This window comes from Neophocaena asiaeorientalis, unplaced genomic scaffold (genome assembly GCF_003031525.2).
Source record: "Neophocaena asiaeorientalis asiaeorientalis breed wild unplaced genomic scaffold, Neophocaena_asiaeorientalis_V1.1 scaffold59, whole genome shotgun sequence".
Classification (NCBI taxonomy): domain Eukaryota; kingdom Metazoa; phylum Chordata; class Mammalia; order Artiodactyla; family Phocoenidae; genus Neophocaena; species Neophocaena asiaeorientalis.
This window is the reverse complement of record NW_020174268.1, coordinates 11654438-11673149: the sequence shown is the minus strand read 5'-3', so window position 1 is coordinate 11673149 and position 18712 is coordinate 11654438. Positions and strand designations below refer to the sequence as shown.

General features: G+C 37.7%; 1 protein-coding gene across 1 annotated transcript in view; it reads right to left on the bottom strand.

The window, feature by feature from the left end:
• Positions 1-5589: 5589 nt before the first annotated feature.
• Positions 5590-18712, bottom strand: part of ALG5 (ALG5 dolichyl-phosphate beta-glucosyltransferase) — a 33584-nt gene continuing 20461 nt past the window's right edge. Inside the window, exons 8-10 of the mRNA XM_024755543.1 lie at positions 14901-15052; positions 7904-7989; positions 5590-5799 (exon numbers count right to left, since the gene is read on the bottom strand). Coding sequence (XP_024611311.1) covers positions 5684-5799; positions 7904-7989; positions 14901-15052 — 354 coding nt within the window. The 3' untranslated portion in view covers positions 5590-5683. The remainder of the gene's footprint in view (positions 5800-7903; positions 7990-14900; positions 15053-18712) is intronic.

Sequence of the window (18712 nt, the reverse complement as noted above, 5' to 3'; positions counted from 1 at the left end):
ATATGAGCATATGTGTTATCTTTCATTTTCATGAAATTCTTGTTTTTAAAGCTTAGGCTTGTATATTTCATTTCATTCAGCAGCTCATGTGTTATCTCTGTATTACTGTTTTATAGATAAGAAAACTGAGATGCACACAGCTTTCATCACTGGAAAAAAGTCTCCTGACTCACCCAAACAGTATCCTTCCACATCAGTTGCCTATTCAGAGGGAAGAATGATGTCCAAGAAACCACATTTTTAATGAAATTTAAACTTCTTTTTTAAAAAATATTTTTTAGGGCTCTTCTGGTTAAATATATATATATATATATGTATTTTATTTTTTGGCTGCGCTGCACAGCATGCAGGATCTTCTCCTACCAGGGATTGAACCCGCGCCCCCTGCAGTGGACTCACAGAGTCTTAACCACTGGACCACCAGGGAAGTCTGAAATTTAAATTTCTAACATATATTTCCCATAAGAAATACAAATAAGGTTCTACCTAGGGGCAGGACAGGAATAAAGATGCAGACGTAGAGAATGGATTTGAGGACGTGGCGAGGGGGAAGGGTAAGCTGGGACGAAGTGAGAGAATGGCATGGATATATATACATTACCAAATGTAAAATAGATAGCTAGTGGGAAGCAGCCGCATAGCACAGGGAGATCAGCTTGGTGCTTTGTGACCACCTAGAGGGGTGAGATAGGGAGGGTGGGAGGGAGACGCAAGAGGGAGGGGATATGGGGGTATATGTATACATAAAGCTGATTCCTTTGTTATAAAGCAGAAACGAACACACCACCGTAACGCAATTATACTCCAATAAAGATGTTAAAAAAATTTAAGAAAAAAGAGAAGAAATATAAATAAGGTTCTATTTTTGTCGGAAGTGTTTTCTTCTGAAATGATTATTTTTGAAAAGTGTGATAAAATTGCAGCTAAAACTCAGCTGTCATGCACTGATTGATCATCAGAAATGGTGAGTGTACAGGTATTCGAGAAATTCAAAAAACTATGGGACTTGATTAAACTGAGGATTTTAAATTTTAAAATCTCAATTTATTTCTCTTAAATAATTGGCCTGTGGAAAGAGAAAAGTAATCATAGTTGGAAACATTAATGGGTCAAACTCTTACCCCACCTACTTTAGTATGAGAATCTGTCACCTTCTGAATAGGGCTTGCTTTGGGCAGATTCTGCTAATACTTCTTTTATCTTAAAAAAGACAGATTGGGCACTAGTTGCATACTTAGCTTATTGATTCTCCAACTGTGGGTCACAGCTCCCCAACTGCGATGTCAGAAGATTGCCTAGGGGATTGCAAGGCCTGTTACCTCTGTTTTTGCCCCTTTTCCCTCCCTCATTTGTAATAAATTGTCTTATATATTCCACTACATATATTTAGAACCACATCAGACTGTTTTAGTATTTGCTTCCACCATCAAACATAATATAAAACTCTTGAAGATAAAGTCTTTTGTATTTGTCAATATTCTGCTTACCATGTATTTTCTTCCTTCCTAACGTCCCAAGTTTCCTTTTGATGTTTTCTTTCTGTTTAGAGAATTTTGTTTAGCCATCGTTTTAGGGTAGGTCTGTGGGTGTCCAGTTCTCTAAGCTTTTCTTCATCTGAGGTTGTCTTTATTTCCCCTTCATACTTGAAGATTTGTTTTTTGCTGAGTATGAGATTCTGTGTTGACAGTTTCTTACTTTTAGTATTTAAAAAATATCGTGCCACATCCTTCTGACTGGCATAGTTTCTGATGGCAAATTCAGTCATTCTGATTGTTTCCCCACTATAGGTAAGGTGTCAGGTTGGTTTTTTTTTTTTTTTGCGGCTTTCAAGATTTTTTCTGTCTTTAGTTTTCAGAATTTTAATTGTGATGTGTCTTGGTATGGATTTCTTTGGGTTTATCCTATACGGAATCTGATTCTGTAGATTTATGCCTCTTGCCAAGTTTGAGGAGTTTTCAGCCAGTATTTCTTCAAGGATGTTTTCCACCCTTCCAGGGACTCTGATGATACTGTTAGATCTTTTTATAGTTTCACTGAGCCTTTTTTTTTTCCTTCTGTTTTTTCTCTCTTAATCAGATTAATTTCTATTGTGCTATCTTTGAGTTTACCGATTCTTTCCTTTGCCACCCCCATTCTGCTGTTGAGCTTATCCACCAAGCTTTTTATTTAGTGATTGTATTTTTCAGTTCTAAAATTTCCATTTGGGGGACTTCCCTGGTAGTCCAATGGTTAAGACTCCATGCTTCCACTGCTGAGGGGCACAGGCTCTATCCCTGGTCGGGGAACTAAGATCCCACATGCTGCATGGCGTGGCCGAAATAAAAAAATTAAAGATAATAATAAATAAATAAAACTTCCATTTGGTTCTTCTTGATATTGTCCTTTGCTGAGACTTTCTGTTTCTTTGCTGAGGCTTTCTATTTTTTTCATTAATTTCAAGCATGTTTGTAATTCCTTGGAAGCATTTTTGTCATGGCTGCTTTAAAATCCTTGTCAGATAATCCTAACATCTCTGTGATCTCAGTGTTGGCATCTCTTGATTGTCTTTTTTCATTCAAGTTGAGGTTTTTCTGGTTCTTGCTTTAACGAGTGATTTTCTTGTGAAACCTGGACATTTTTTTTTATTATGTTCTGAGACTCTGGATCTTATTCACAACTCTTGTTTTAGCTGACACTCCTCTGGTTGAGAAGGGGGAGCAGCGTCTTGTTATATTGCCAGGGGAGGTGTAAGTACAGGTTCTCCCCTTGGCCCCCACTGACACCCAAAGGAAGGGGGACTATTTATTTATTATACTTGGGCAGGGGTAGGAGTTCTGGCTCACTACATGGTCTTCATTGTCACCGCAGCGGGTTGGCCTCATCACTTCGAGGCCACCAGAGGAAGTGCCTCCTCTGACTCCATCCCTGGGAGGGGGTGGAGCTGCTGTTACTGCAGAGGGGAGTGCAAGGCCAGCTTCCCCTGGTGCGGACTCAGGATTGGCTTTGCGGGAGGAAAGTCCTGCTCCCTGCTGGGTGTCTCTGACATCACCCGGGTGAGGGTGTCTAGGTACCTGATTCCAGCCTTGTGAGGGTGTACATCTTGGCTCCCCACTCAGCCTGGGCTCTTGTCAGCAGGTGTGAGGTCACCATTCTTTCCTGTAGTGTTTGGTTGTAGAAGGGCAGTAGTTGTCTAGAGGATCAAATCTGGGAAGGTATTGCTTTTTGTGACCATCAAAATACTAATGAGTTTTACTTCAAAATCAGTGAATTCCAAATAAGTCCTATATTGGATGGACATAATAAAATCATTAGTTTGTAGATTTGGTGCCTTTGAGTTTGCATAAAAACAAAGCAACCCATAAGACTGCTTCTTCAGGACATTTAGCTGTCGATAAAATGGATAACCTCATTCATGTAATTTTTTTCTTGGACAAATGAATTGTAATGCTGGCATTATCTAACTATTTGGGAAACCTTTATTGAACAATCACAATTTAGGATGCCATGGAGACACACAAATAAAAGGCAAGGTTTCCGCCCTTGAGGAGATTATAACAATAAAAAAAGTGGAAAACAGAACTGGAGAATCAACTGTGAATTGTGGAAATACACAACTACATAGAGACATAGAATTACAGATGTCAAGAAACATGTCATCATCCAGACATAATCTTAAGTCAAATAAACTCCATGTACATATTCTATAAGAACAAGTCAGAAGGTAGAAAGTACTGTAAATGGTCATGTTGTCTGATTGTGATGAGATTGTACCCTCAGTTTTAATCATGGCCCATGATCCTATTTCCTGCTTTTATTTCAGTAGAAGCATGACACTGGCTACTTGTGTGATCTTGGGCAAATCGCTTGTCTAACACTATTTCTTCGTTTCTGAAATGTGGGTAGTCATACCTGTATGATAGAGTTGTTTCATCGGATTAAGCTAAGTAATGCACATGAAATTCTTATCACAGTTCCTTGCACATAGTAAAATGATAGTAGCTGATATTTTTGCTTTTGCTATGGCTGCTTGCCTCTTTTTGTTAGCAGGCTCTATAATGTCAACAAGTTAAACTACGTTTTCTCTTACAGAGTGCCCCCGAGTCTGTACTACGCTGTTAGCTTAGGTGAACCTGTGCCTAGGAAGATAAACTGGCATCAAGAATATCAGAAACCTTTCTTAATAGGGCTCATGGGTGAACTACATAAAAAACTATTGACCCTTTTCCTGAAAATTCCTCTCCTGCTTCAAACATACATTTTTATCACTAGCTTACAAAGAACAATAAATTATTTTATTGTCTTATTATAGTTTCATTAAGGATCTTATTTTTGGCTCAAGGCTTGTAACTTTAAATTCTGTTAATGCTCACGGTCATCTTACTATTTGTTTTCTCTCATTTCTACTTGCATAAGCCTTGTTTTGTTCTGTTCATTTAAGTGACTTAAAGGCTCTCAAAACCTGGTAGTGAATGAAGTTTGTTTATTTACTTGATCGATATTAAGTGCTTACGCTAAGCACCGTACTGGGCATACTAATTGGAGTAAGAAATGCTTTCTGTTTTCAAGGCGCTTGTTTAGTGCAGATGTGACAGCGTCACTGTTGTTTAAACTACTGGAGAGGAGTCATCTTTAGCTAATTTACTTTTCCACGTAAGTCTTGTCTTTAAAACGTTGTTTTTCACGTGCTTCTGAAACTTTCTACTTACATGTCCCCAGTTATCATACTGTCAGAAACTCAAGTAGCATACTCATTAAAGAGTGTAAGCCCTGGATCCGGACTATGTGGGCTAGGGTCACAACTCTACTGTTTCCTACCTCTGTGACCTTGGGCAAGTGACTGCTTTGTGCCTTGAGTTCCCTCTCCTATTGTAAAAGTTAGGTGAGTCATTATATACTAAGTGCTTAGAACGGTGGTGGGCAGACAGTCAACGCTCAGTAAATGTTAGGTATTATTATTTTCTCTAAAACATCAGAAACAATCTAATTCTTATTTTTAGGATTATTTTTTATAATCATTGTTTTATAATTGCTATTCTTTAGTCTTTAGTTTCTCAAAAACACAGGCTTCTGATGTTATTAAGTAAATACATTTATTAATATCGCAAAACTTTCTCTTTTTAATAAAGAATTTCCAATTTTTATTAACATGAACTCAAGAGGTTAGGGTTGCCAGGAGGTAAGAAAAATTTGGAAGGAGATAAATAAGACTGTATGAGAAAGTGGATACCTTTGTGAGCAAGCCTATATCCTTTCTTTAACATAATTTCCTAGACTTTTACAGAATGAAAAAGTTTTATGGGTTTAATATTGGTAAATTTATATATATTTAAACATTTATTTTTAAATCCCTGAACACCTATATGATTGTGGTTTATATTTAAGTTCATGAGAATAAGGCACTTTAGAGTAAGAATAATAGCTTCTGTCTTCTGTTTAAAAATTGTATTTCTCAGAATCATAATGATAATTAATCTAAACGAATAAAATTGCTAAAGCAAAAGAAAATCTGACTTTTGTTACAAACACCTTAAAAATTTTTGTGTCCAAAAGAGGTATAAAGATTTGTACTGCTGGAGTAAATTCTTTAAAATTATCAAAAAGCATACAATGGAACAGTTTTATTCCAGCTTTATTTAAAATTTTAATTTCAAGTGAAATAATGTGACACTGATGGATAAGAATACAACCAAAGATGGCAAATAACCTAATTCACTTTCCTGGTTTGTTCAAGCCTCCAGGCACCAGTCAAATATCGAAGTCGTATAAGAAGTAGGTCCTTGCCCATCTGTAGCCAGCTCCAAAATGGAACTAATTTAGAACCTGCAATTTAAAAATAAATATATTTTCAGGAAACATAACAGTTTAAAATTGTATTTTAGAAGTCACGACCTTTGTGAGCTTCTAGTCACCTTAATTTAACTTACATTATTTATATTATATATGTATGTCTGTTAAACAATTCCTTTGTACATTTAAAAATGATTTTTGGGGGCAAATCTTCATGTTTTACACACTGCTTTTCAATCTCATGTACTACAGAGAATCAGATACACCTCTATACATAATACAAGTACAGATTAATAATCTGAGATAAGAAAGCCAAGACAAAAACCCAACTTTTATTCTAATTCTACCAAAGGCTCTCAATCAGATAAAATAAATACACCTTAGCTACAGGCCATCTTCTTGTCCAGTGGTTGTCAAATGGCAACATGCCAAGTGCAGCTGACTGCATGAGATCTGCCTCCTTGAGCATGTCTTAAAAGCTTATATTCCTTGATTTTACCCCTTGGAATTGTTTTTTTGGTAAGTCAGAAGCAGACCTGCCCTGCCCTCCAATCTCAGGTAACTGGCATGCTGGATGGTAGAGTGAAGTGGTAAAGACCACAGGACGATCACTGACAATTTCCAGACTGAAGCCCAAATGCTCTAGCTTCTTTCTCTGTTCCTTTCTTCCCACCCCTCCCCCCCACCACAAGCTTTACTGAGGTGTAATTGGCAAATAAAACTGAAATGTATTTAAAGTGTACAACGTGATGATTTGATAGCTGTATACACTGTGAAATGATTACCACAATGAAGTTAACACATCCACCGTAATTAATTTAAATCATGGATAAGAGATTTAAATATCTTCAAAGCCAAAGTGAGTGGTTTCTCTAAATTTAAACAACAAAAACAAAACACCTTGAAGTGAAATAAAACTTGGGAGGATCTAAACCATGAGAATTTCAGATGGCCCTGCTCTAGTGGGGAGGCACCGATCATATATGGCTGAGGGTTTGGGGATGATTAACAGAAAAACTGCTAAGTGCTGGTTATCGAGATTTAACACTCAACTCTCTGAGAAATGCAAGTGAGCAACTGATATAAAATGAAAAATATTTTTACTTTTCCCCACTTCAACTTCCCATAGAGTCTATGCTGGGCACAGATCAACACAGACACATCCACCGAGCTGATCCTAACGAGTCTGAGGCATCCTTTCACCTGCTTCCCATCCCCTTTGATCTAGGCTGCTACTGTGGAGGTGAGTCAAACCGCTGTAAACTCAGTATGATTCAGCAAGACTCCAAGATGTCTACATAGCTTGTATGATTTCCAGACGGGTTCTTAACCTTTTTCTGTCCCTAAACATGTGAAGTTGCTTACTTCAACAGTGACTTTTCAAGAGGAGGCCATGCTTACCTGGGGGAGAGGTGACTTTGAAAAAGTCTCCAGTTAACTGCTCCTACACTGTGAATTAATTTAGGATCATTCTAAGGTAAGCAAAGGAGAACAATAGAATATATTTTAAATTGTAAACAGTGAGCGCTGTCTAAGCTTTTCTGAATAGAAATTATTCGGAAGTATGACAGATTTCACATTTTAAATCTTAGAAATCTTTACATTTTTGGATATGTGTACAGATGCCAGTTAAAAATCGGCTGTGAATGGATTATGGACATTTGGAGTAAAAACAACTAATTCCTTATTTAGCTTTGCACAGTGGTTTGTAGGTACTCAAAACTCACTGAGTAATGAAATAATACTAAAAAAATAACTGGTATTACAAACAATAAAGTTTATCTGAAGACTATTCACCTTGCTTCTAGCCTGAAATCACCACGATCCTGTCTACTGTACAAGTTTTTATTGAGTTGCTTAGGCAAGCCAGTAGGCCTAATGAAGACCCTAAGAAGAGACTTCTTCTCTTAGGAGAAGAAGGCATTTACAGAATGAATTATGGGCTTACAGAAGGCAGTAAGCCAGCTGGAGGAGGGTGGCAAGGATTAGTAGGCAGTACTTACTGTCTATGAAACTGCCTCTGAGTTAGGACAGCTGAGCTGGGGTGACAGTAAAGCCAGCTGACTTCACTGGACAACTGTATGGTCTGACGTCTTCCCCCACTTAAGATCAGCTGTAATGTAAACAATATACTCACCTTCAATTTCAGTCCAGTTGACAGCAATTTCTGCTATTGGGATCTTAAAGAACTGTGCTATGTAAAGCAGTTCTACATCAAATGCCCTGAAATAGAAAATACATTGCTATTTATTTTTAAAAAGACAAACAGAGTGTAATTAAATCTCTACTTTGGCATATTTTAAAGAAGCTTACACAGCAGATATAAAAGCTTATATTGTAAAGTGAAGGCCAGATAAACATAAGGTCAAATAAAAGCAAAGTAGTTCAGGAGCTTCAAGGCAAATAATATAACATCGCGTGTCACTGCATAACATATAAATGAGAAATATGGCGTCTCTGTCACAACTCAGAAACTCTCAGGTAAAAATGGCCTCCTGGGCTCCAAGAGAAAATTAATCCTGGAAATGTTCAAGATTGATGGTTTTCAAATCCCAACCTTAACTAGCTCAAGAAACAGAACTGATCGCATTTTCAACTGATTCAGAGAGCTGGTAAAACAGAACCTTGAGAAGCACTAGGAGAAAATGTTCTCAGTCACTTTAGAGCTGCTTGATTACATTCTTCTACCGCCAAAGAATCAAGGTTTCTTTTCTAAGTACGGGGTCCCTGTGGCCTGCCTTCCCTCTTCCCCTCCCCAATGCCGTCCTGGCCAATACAGTACTGGCAGCTGGTGGAAGTGAAAAGCCAGTTTAGGCTGGCCTGAAAGGCCTCGTGGGTATAACTACATATATACATAGGAATTAGATACGTTGTCTCATTTTAACATACACTTAAAATCATCTCTAGCCTGAATTCCCAGCTCAGCCTTCCTTCTACCTAGGAAAGACTCTTTCTTAAAAAGCTCCTCTTCAATCAGCCCTTTGGTTTTCGTCGAATCTGCTTTCCTTAACATTTTTGAATCCTGACTTAGAAGTTTTCCTGGATTTTTACAAAATTCTCTCAACCAGTTGCTTCCTTTCACTGGCATTAAGCTCAGAAAGAGAAGCACCACTGCCTGTGCTGCACTTCATGCTTTTACTTGTCTCGAAAAGCACTGAAGTCTTTCACTGTTTTGCTTTCATTCTTGAGACATGAAACGCCCCACTTTCTAGACTGCATGGAACACACTTCAGACTTCCCAGGCTTGGTTTTAAGATATGAGCACAAACAAGAAAACGCCTAAAATCCACTTCTATCTGATTTCCCTGATTCCAGACAATCTGAATTTGGGAGTTTTGTTTTCTTGGCTACAATACCACCACCATCCATTATGCAACTAGTTTAAATCCCAAGTGTTTGGATAATTCAATATGAAAACTATTTTTTTTTTAAACACTTAATGCTTTTCCTTATCCTAATAAAATATTTACCTAAGATGATAAAACCATCTACAAAAGTGTTCTTTGTGTTTCTAAAAGGACGAAGTAAAACTTCCGCTAAGTAGAAATGTGACACTCATGAAAGAAGGAAATAATTTGAATATTAACCCTTAAAACTTTCCTTTAACATAAAACCAAAAAGTTACCTAATGGGCTGCTGAGTAATGCTAATTAATAATCAGATCAAGATTATTACGTATTTCTCCAAAGATATCATATAGAATTAGTGACTCATCAAAGACACAAAACAACATAAAAATGATGAATGAAAAGGAGTGGGGTAAAAAACCACTGATAAACTGAAATACAAATTAATTTTTTTATATTAAAGAACTGAAAGGGCTATTCATCTTATAAACTATTATTTTTATTATACACTTCTCCCCTTAAACATTTTAGAAGACATGAGATGTTTATTTAAAAAAACACCCCCAAAACAACAAAAAACCACAAAACAAAAACTGCAGTTTGTATCACCATATTACAAATAAGAGACCAATCTGTTACCAAAGGAAACATTATAGTTAAAATACCAAGTACTTCTGGATGGAACCTTATGCCAATAAAGAGAAGCAGCATAAGGGTTATTCTCCAACTGAAATGACTTCTTGAGTTTTGGTAAATGTGGGGAGGGCAGAGTCACCACATTTTCTTTTGTTATTCAGTTCCTGATACAGCTGTTACCTCAGGAACAGATGTATTTCTGAAGAACAAAGAGTGTGTTGAGACTCTGCTAAACATGGCACACACACACACCCTACTGCTCCCTCCTGAAATCCCACTAAAATTAAAACGACAATGATGGGATAACCATACGAGAACAAAAAGAGGAGAAGATGAGACTAACAAAAAATGTGAACGTTGGAAAGTAGCTAGACAAGTGGTAACTAGAAAGTAGACAACGGCAGAGGGAGAAGCCCAGAGCAGGTTAATGGGCACCACAGAGCCCCCGAGGCTCAGGCATCAAGGGCCCAAGTGACCTCTGTAAGTGGAGGTGCAGGTGGGCTGCAAACCGGAGGGCTCACTGAAAATCTGTATGAGATTCTCCTTTCTTCCAGCCGGTTCTGTGAATGCTGGCAGCCAGGATCATATTTCTTAGGCAGCAAATTGAAGGATCCCAATTTAGTGAAAATGACCAGCCCCAAACATAGTGACAGCTGGGAGTTACCCACACAAAATGGCCCCACTAGTTTAATTTGTAGTGAAATCTATCAGTCAGTCAGAGTTTGCTGACCACGCACCCAGCTGCTGATGAGCTAAAATTTTTAGCACCACACTAGATATCTGAGGATAAACGTTAATGATAAAAGCAAACATAAAGAAAAAAAGTGGAGCAACAGAAACAATGCAAGAAGAAAATAAAGTGTTAGTGGAAGCTACTGTAGTCATGAAACAAGAACAGATTTAGAAAAATGAATACTAGAATATAAGAATTGCAGGAAATTGAGGTTTTGATAGCAGAAATAGAAATTTAAAAGGAGGGTTAGATGATAAAATTGAGGACATTCAAAAGAAGAAAAATAGGAAGAGGGAGAGAAAATAAAATGAAAGGATCAATAGGGAAGCTCTATATCTGTTTTATAAGAGAGAAGAGAGAAAAGACAGAGGAGATCATTGAAGAAATGAATAAAGGACATTTCTCAGAACTAAAGGACATGGGTTTCCAGACTTAGAGGGCCTCCTGAGTACTCAACAAAATGCATGAAAAAGAGCCACGTTAAGTCGCTGAATCATGACATTTCAAAACACTGAATAAAAGGCTTCCAAAGTGGGGTGGAAAAAACATGCCATAGACAAGGAATCAAGATTAGATTATTGACAGAAGTGGGCTTTTCCACAGAAACATTGATGCCAAAGACAACAGAGCAATGCTTTCCAAATCCAGAGGAAAAAGGATTTCCAACCTATAACTCTTTCTCCAGCTAACCGGTAAACAAGTATGAGGGTAGAATCAAGGCATGTCTCTACATGTGGGGTCTTGCAGTGTCTTTCTCATATTTTTTAGGAGGTGTAAGAGAGGTGTGCTCTACTAAATTAGGATGGAAACCAAGGAAAACAAGATCTAGGACAGGAGCTGCAGCAGGCCAGGACACAACTAGAAAGAAAGAGCCAATGAGAAAGGCTTTCCATCTCCAAGAAAAAGATGGAATTGAGGCATAATCTGATGTGTCTGGGAACTTATGCTTCTGTCAGACAGTGAGGACAAGTGTTAGATCCACGGTCAAGTAACGCCAGCAAAAAACTCCAGTTATTACCTTTAGAAAAACAAAAAGTACTACAACTATGTGGGTCATATAATCCCATTGCATGCTACGGCTCAAATTTGAATTCTCTTTACCCAGCTATAACGATCAATGCTGAGCTAAGCAAACATTATTTTAAAACTGTATTAGGAGCATATCTGTGGAGGGTGTACAGGAGTTTAAGAGAACGAAATACTTGTCCATTGATTTCCTATTGTGGAAATTAGTATCTAAAACTGAAAAACTGAGACGTAGCTATGCAGACCCATTGTTTTCAATGTGAAAGCAAACACCACAAACAAGCAGTAAAGAGATGAAAGTGACTAGAGTGAGGGAGCAGGAATGGGGGATGGACGGAGATGGGGCAAAGGACAACTGTTTTCTTGTTATAAGCCTGATGGAATGACTTTAAATTATAAATATGAATAACATTGATTAAAATTTTTTAAAAATTCACTAGAAATACATTTCAAAGAATCCATTTAAAAAATTATTCATAAATTGGGTCAAATTATACCTTAACATTAAATGGAAAGAATTTAGGTGAGGTAGAGTTCAGAGGATGGAGATTTTATATACATATTTATATTTAACATTTAACGTTACCCATACTCAAGTAATTCGGAATCAAAGAGATGCCTGTAGTCTTTTAACTTCAGCAGTACAGCGTATACCTTGAAGTGTTTTAATACCTAGAAACTCTACTTGACTTGGATTCCCTGAAAGTTACGAGAAAAATTTCTGTGAATCTTTAGAACAAGTCCTCTTAAAAAAACCGTCTAAGAAGACACATATGGAAATGAGTGGATGCACAATTTGGTTTCTAAAACTTATGCTGCATAAGAAAAAACAAATCTGCTCTTTAGTCTTTCTTGATTGAAGTGAAGGAACAGAGATGTTTAAATAAAGACAATGAAACATAACTGTGGTGAAGGGTATACTGCTAATCAGGTTCTCCTTTATGGGCACAACATAAACATAACTGGACCCTAAAGAGAGATGTGAGAGGCTAAAATTTTAAGGTCAATATTATGCCAATCAAATTGCAAATAAATTAAAAAGGCATGCACATGAACATAAAATTTAAAGAAGAAAAAATAAAAACATGTTTTTTAACTTAAAAAACCCATAAAACCTTGAAACAGTGCTGGCCAATACACTAGCCACATGTGGCTGGCTGCTGGGCAACTGAAATGTGGCTAGTCCGAATTGAGATGTACTGTAGAGTGAAGACACAGTACAAAGAAAAGCATGTAAAATAGCTCAGTATTTTTTTCATACTGAGTGCATGCTGAAATGACTACATTTATATTGTGTTCAATACAGTATTAAAATAAATGTCACCTTTCTTTTTACTTTTTAATGTGGCTACTAGAAAATGTAAAATTACACATATGGCTTGCATTTGTGTCTCATATTATATTTCTGTTGGACAATGCTGCCTTACAACAATCCTGACTTAACAACAGTCCTGATAAGGAAACTTCATAATTTTTAAGTCTCGACCCTAACCCTAATGTTCTCCATTTTTAAATCCTTCCTTTTGAACTACAAAGAACCTAGCTCTTTGACCATAGATGGAGACATAACAACTGACTGAAAAATATCTAATGCAGAGGGAGGACTTTATTTCTAGAGTGGCTTCTTAATAAATAAGATCCTCTGATTTTGGAGTCCATTAACTATCAATATATTTTATTCTTTAACATAATAGAAACATGCATCTAGAATTTAAAACCAAATATACATTACTTAAAAAATTTTAATCTAGGAAAGAAAGATTCAAAAACATGTTTGATAATTTTAATTCTGAAACTACAGTTTCTTTATAGTTATTTGGGAAGATTATATGACATCTCTTTCTGCAGAGATAACAGATCTTTGCAAATAGACACATGAAAGTTAGAGACTATAAAAATGAACATCTACTGGAATAATTATGGAGACTCCCACCATGAACAGAATTCACACAGAACCCGGTACTGACAGTAAGTATTCTTTCAACAGTATTTACTGAGTACCTATGATGTGCCAGGCACTCTCTTTGCTATACAATAAGCAAAATCAGATGGGATTCTTGCTCTTGTGGAGCTTATGTTTTAATAGAGAAAAAGAAACATTACACAAATAAAACACTACAGATGTGACAGGTGCTACGAGAATGGCTTATGGCACTGCAGCAGCATACAATCAGGGGTATCTGATCTGGTATAGAGAGTGAGGGCAGGTTGTCCTAACGAAGATCTGAAGGATAAGGAGCCCTTGACGGAGGGGCAGTGGGTGGTGAGAAGGAAGAATCCGCACATGGAGACTCAGGTGGGCCAGACCGTAATATCAATACTGATACTGCCTATTGGTATCCCTCTCAAGGCCTTGGAAGGCACCGAAAGGCAATGGGAAGCAGAAGAGGTGCATGACTGATCACTTCTAATTTCTGAAGGGTCCCCTTGGACTGCAGCATAGGAACTGATGTCTTGGATTGTGGTGAAGATGAAGAGGAATGAAGGGACATAAAAGCTCAAAACAACAGGCCTCGGTCATGGGCTGGATATACGGAGGGGCTGTGGGGAAGGCTGTAATGACTCCAAGGTTTCAGGCTTCTATGTGACTGTTATTCCCTAAACAGGCTGGGAGCCGAGGCGAGGTCTGGGACAAAGAGAGGCCGAATGCTGCTGACAGGTTCATTGAGACGGTAAGTCGTCATCTTAAACATGACCATTGGATTTAATCATAGGAGGGTAACTAGATGTTTAGATGGGAGGATGGGTGAGGAGTGAGTGGGAAGCGAGAAGATGGGGACAGTGAATATGGACCACTTTTCCAAGAAAAGGTTCACTGTGAAAGGAAAGAGGGCTAGAGTTGAAGGGGTGCTGGGGGCAGGGGTCAATGGAGAGGGTGTTTTTCTAATGGCAAGAGAAATTTAAACTTGAAAAAACTGATGGGAAAGATGTGGTTGAGAGAAAAGGCTAAATACACAGGAGAGAAAGTAAGTGAACAGGATTGGGTTGTTAGAAGGTGGAAGGGGATGCAGAGGTCCAAGGATTAGTCTTAGGCAGGAGAGGGAACTTACTCCTGCAAAAGAAAGGAAAGAAGAGAAAGTGGGTACCCTCTTCTGCTTTGGTATGTCTGAGCTTTTTCTTTGAAGGAAAAAAAGGAAGCTTAAGGTAACAGGATGTTTTCAAGCCTCTCAATTTATACTGTCTACAATTAAGGTAAATATATAACTTTATACCCTATGTTTGGTTTGAGATAAATAAGAACCAAACCTGTAAGGGTACAGATTAAGTTTACATATATAAGTGTCAATTTTGTTTAAACCTGGATGTTCATTATGGGACTACAGGGCTGCTGCCCATTACCTGGAGAAACTGCTGTATAAGATACACCAGACACATTCCGGTTAGGAACCTACCATCGTTCAATGTGGAGAGATGAAAACGTCCGTGACGCTGCTTCTCGAGTTAATAATTTGAACCCACACTGTGTGTCCCTGATTCCTTTGACACAAAGGAACCACACCAGAAAGTGGAACCCATACATGAGAAGAGTACGGAAGTAAGAACGCTGAAACAAAGACAAAATATAAATGACTTTTCTATTTATCTATAAAGGAGACATTGAAAACACCTGGCTGTAGACAACTGCAACTTAATACTTAATTGACTGGGTAGATCTCACACATGAACGCCATTGTTCCATTAGCTGCACTGGCAAAGTCTATTCTAGAAACTGTGAGGACGCCTAATGCTTGGAGCTGGACAGAGGCTAGAAAAGTAGTTACTCACTTCCTGGAGGTGGAGTCAGACAAGAAGAATCACAGTGCCTGTGAGAGTCAGGGCTTCAGTGCGCCAGAAATGTACCACAGCAGTTGGAGGGCTGCTCTGAGCCAGGAGAACATCTCATTCACCTTATATTTTGTGCCCCAAACACATTTCCGTTTCAAAAAAAGGTGAGTTACCAGAATATCTTGGAAGAATGAAACACTAAGATTTCAACCTGAAGTATGATACCTAGCTAATGAGGATGTGATAGAAGAGGCACAGCCGAGTGTCACAGAGTAGAAAGGACTTTGAAACAAAAACCCAGTGTCTCTAACTATGACAGATATTTCTGATTAAATATATTTTAACAGGAAAGTTCTTTAATACTTTGGATATTAAACTTAAGTAGTCTAATCCTATCTGAGAATTCACTATTGTTATTAGTCGTTATACATGACACAATTCCATTATTCATTAAACAATGCAAACTTAAAAAAATCATTAACTATCACTGAATTCAAGACTTTCATATTTAGGATTAAAAATATATAAGATCTCTTAGAGTTTTCTATAATTATGGTAATAGCCCCATGGAATGATATATTACATATGCACATAAGCAAACCAGTAAGTCTATGCAGAATATTTAATATCTTATCCTACTAAATAAAAGTCCTTTCCTCCTTTGGGATTTTCTTTTTCATTATTGTAATCTTTAGTACTGTTCTTCATTCACATGTCTTTTTCTATCACCATGGAACAAAATCATGACTCAACAGTGAAAAAATGATGGGAGAAAAGCCACGGAGCTGAGCAGGCCTATATTTGAATTCTGGCTCCATTAATAATTAGCAGGCTGTGGGCTTACCTGGTGGTGCAGTGGCTGAGAATCCGCCTGCCAATGCAGGGGACATGGGTTTGGGCCCTGGTCCAGGAAGATCCCACATACCGCAGAGCAACTAGGCCCGTGCGCCACAACTACTGAGCCTGCGTGACACAACTACTGAAGCCCACGTGCCTAGAGCCCATGCTCCGCAACAGGAGAAGCCACAGCCATGAGAAAGCCCGTGCACCACAACAAAAAGTAGCCCCCACTCGCCGCAACTAGAGGAAGCCTGTACGCAGAAACGGAGACCCAATGCAAACAAAAATAAATAAAATAAATAAATTTATTTAAAAAAATGATAAAAAACAAAACAAGACAAAAAAGATTAGCACGCTGACCTTGAACAAGTTACTTCCACTCTCTAAATCCCACTTTGCTCATCTAGAATGAAAATGCCTGCCTCACAAAGGTAAAGTTTAAATGAGATAATATTAAAGGCTTTAACCAAGTGTTTGGTACAGGAAGTAACAGAAACTTAATAAGAGCTTTTAATAAGGGAAGAAGGCTTGAAAGCTCACTTTAACCTCCTGACCACAGTTTCACTTGTGTATTAAATAGGGCAAGAAGGGAAGGAAGAATAAAATACTTATCTATAGGGTACATAAAACAAACTCTTTGAAAAGCTCTAGCACTTATCACTGATCACCTAGAATTGTTAGTTATGTTTTGATGTAAGTATGTCTTACCTCTCTAAGCAGATAGGGCAGAAACCTCATCTTAAAATACTTTGGGAATCTCACAACAGCTTGCTCAGTGCCTTTCATTTAAAATATTTCCAATAAATACTGGTTGACAGATTAAACCTCCAAAAGAGCATTTATGCTTAGGAAAGGAACAAACAGAAATCAAAAGACAGAAAAATAAAAATTGGGCTTCCCTGGTGGCGCAGTGGTTGAGAGTCTGCCTGCCGATGCAGGGGACGTGGGTTCGTGCCCCAGTCCGGGAGGATCCCACGTGCCGCGGAGCGGCTGGGCCTGTAAGCCATGGCCGCTGGGCCTGCGCGTCCGGAGCCTGTGCTCCACAACGGGAGAGGCCACAACAGTGAGAGGCCTGCGTACCGCAAAAAAAAAAAAAAAAAAAAAAGGTAGAAAAATAATACCTATAAACTATTCTCCTTGAATGATTTTTAACATGATTTAAATGAGCTTACTAGTAACCAAATGAAAATATTCATGACTGCTTTTGCTTGGATGTTAATAGATTTTTGTTTGTTTTAGGATAATGGCTATTTTTTTAAAAAACAGAAACATGTTGAGTTCACGTGAGGACTTTAACTTATTTCATTTCTAACATATTGAAAAGCATAACAATATAATCTACAAACAACTGGAACTTTCTTTAATTTTTAAAACTTGGCAAAATATCTTAGAATTTAGAAGACATCTAAAAACATACTACAGGATAGACTTATTTAGTTAAATGAAGGTAACAAAGTCATAGAATAGCATATGAACTTCTGAAGTAGATATTTAAAAACATTCACTGCTTTAATATTAACAATCATCTCTAATGTTTATGAAGTGTAAACAAGGAATTCAGGTGAAATTTAAAGCTGACTGGTAATTTTATTATCTCAAAAAGAGAAGTTAAAGAAGTCCTAAGACTTAAGCAGACTCTTCAAAAAAAAATCTAAAGAGATCAAACAAACAGTAATGGATTCTATTTTGAATCATTTAAAAATGAAAGTTTGAGAATACCCAGACAATATAAACATGACTGTTTTAACTGTTATAGAGAACACATGGGCATATGAACACTTTTAAGGATGCCTGAAAGACTCCAATGGTGCTGTATCATGCATGTTTGTCTTCCAAGAGAGCAACAGAACAGACGGTAAGATTAACTGAGAATATGTGTAAAGGTATTTAGGACAGATAAGAATGAAAACTACACAGTTAGGCTACTGAAGTTGCTGTCTACTATCTTGGTTAATTAATACTTTTATAATTTTCTCACTGTCCACAGATCGATCACCATGCAGGATTTATATTACCTATGGCACATTAAGAGAACACCCTAATGGCTGAGAAGTGGAAGGCCACGCCACACTTTCTTGGACACGTGGCAGATGGTTGTGTTGCCCCTTGGAGATGACCTTCTATAAGACAGGTATAGTTCTGTGAGAATCACCTGGACTTGAACTACAAGCCTACTCAGCAGGAGTTATACATAGCATCTGCAGAGGACAACTGCTGATCTCTAGTCAGTGGACCAGTTTACCCTTTCTTTCTAGAGTAGCAGCCTCTGTAGGGTCCAAAAGCACTATGTCAGTAACTAAGTTTTACAGATGGAGGAATGGATGGATAGATGACAACATAAATTATAAACGCATAGATCCTGGAATAGATCCCTTGATGACTGGTTAAAAGCATCACTAGGTAAAAGAAGGTTCAGACCATAGCACAGCCTCATCTTACTATTCTGGAAAAAAATTCAAAGAGTTTTCAACCAATGGAAGTTCTAAGTGAGAGAATTTGCACCGTTAAAAACAAAGTCAAAAACCACAGTTCTTTTCTACTGCCACCAACAATACAGGTCCCAACTATTTCTTGCCTAGATTACTTCAACTGCTTCCTA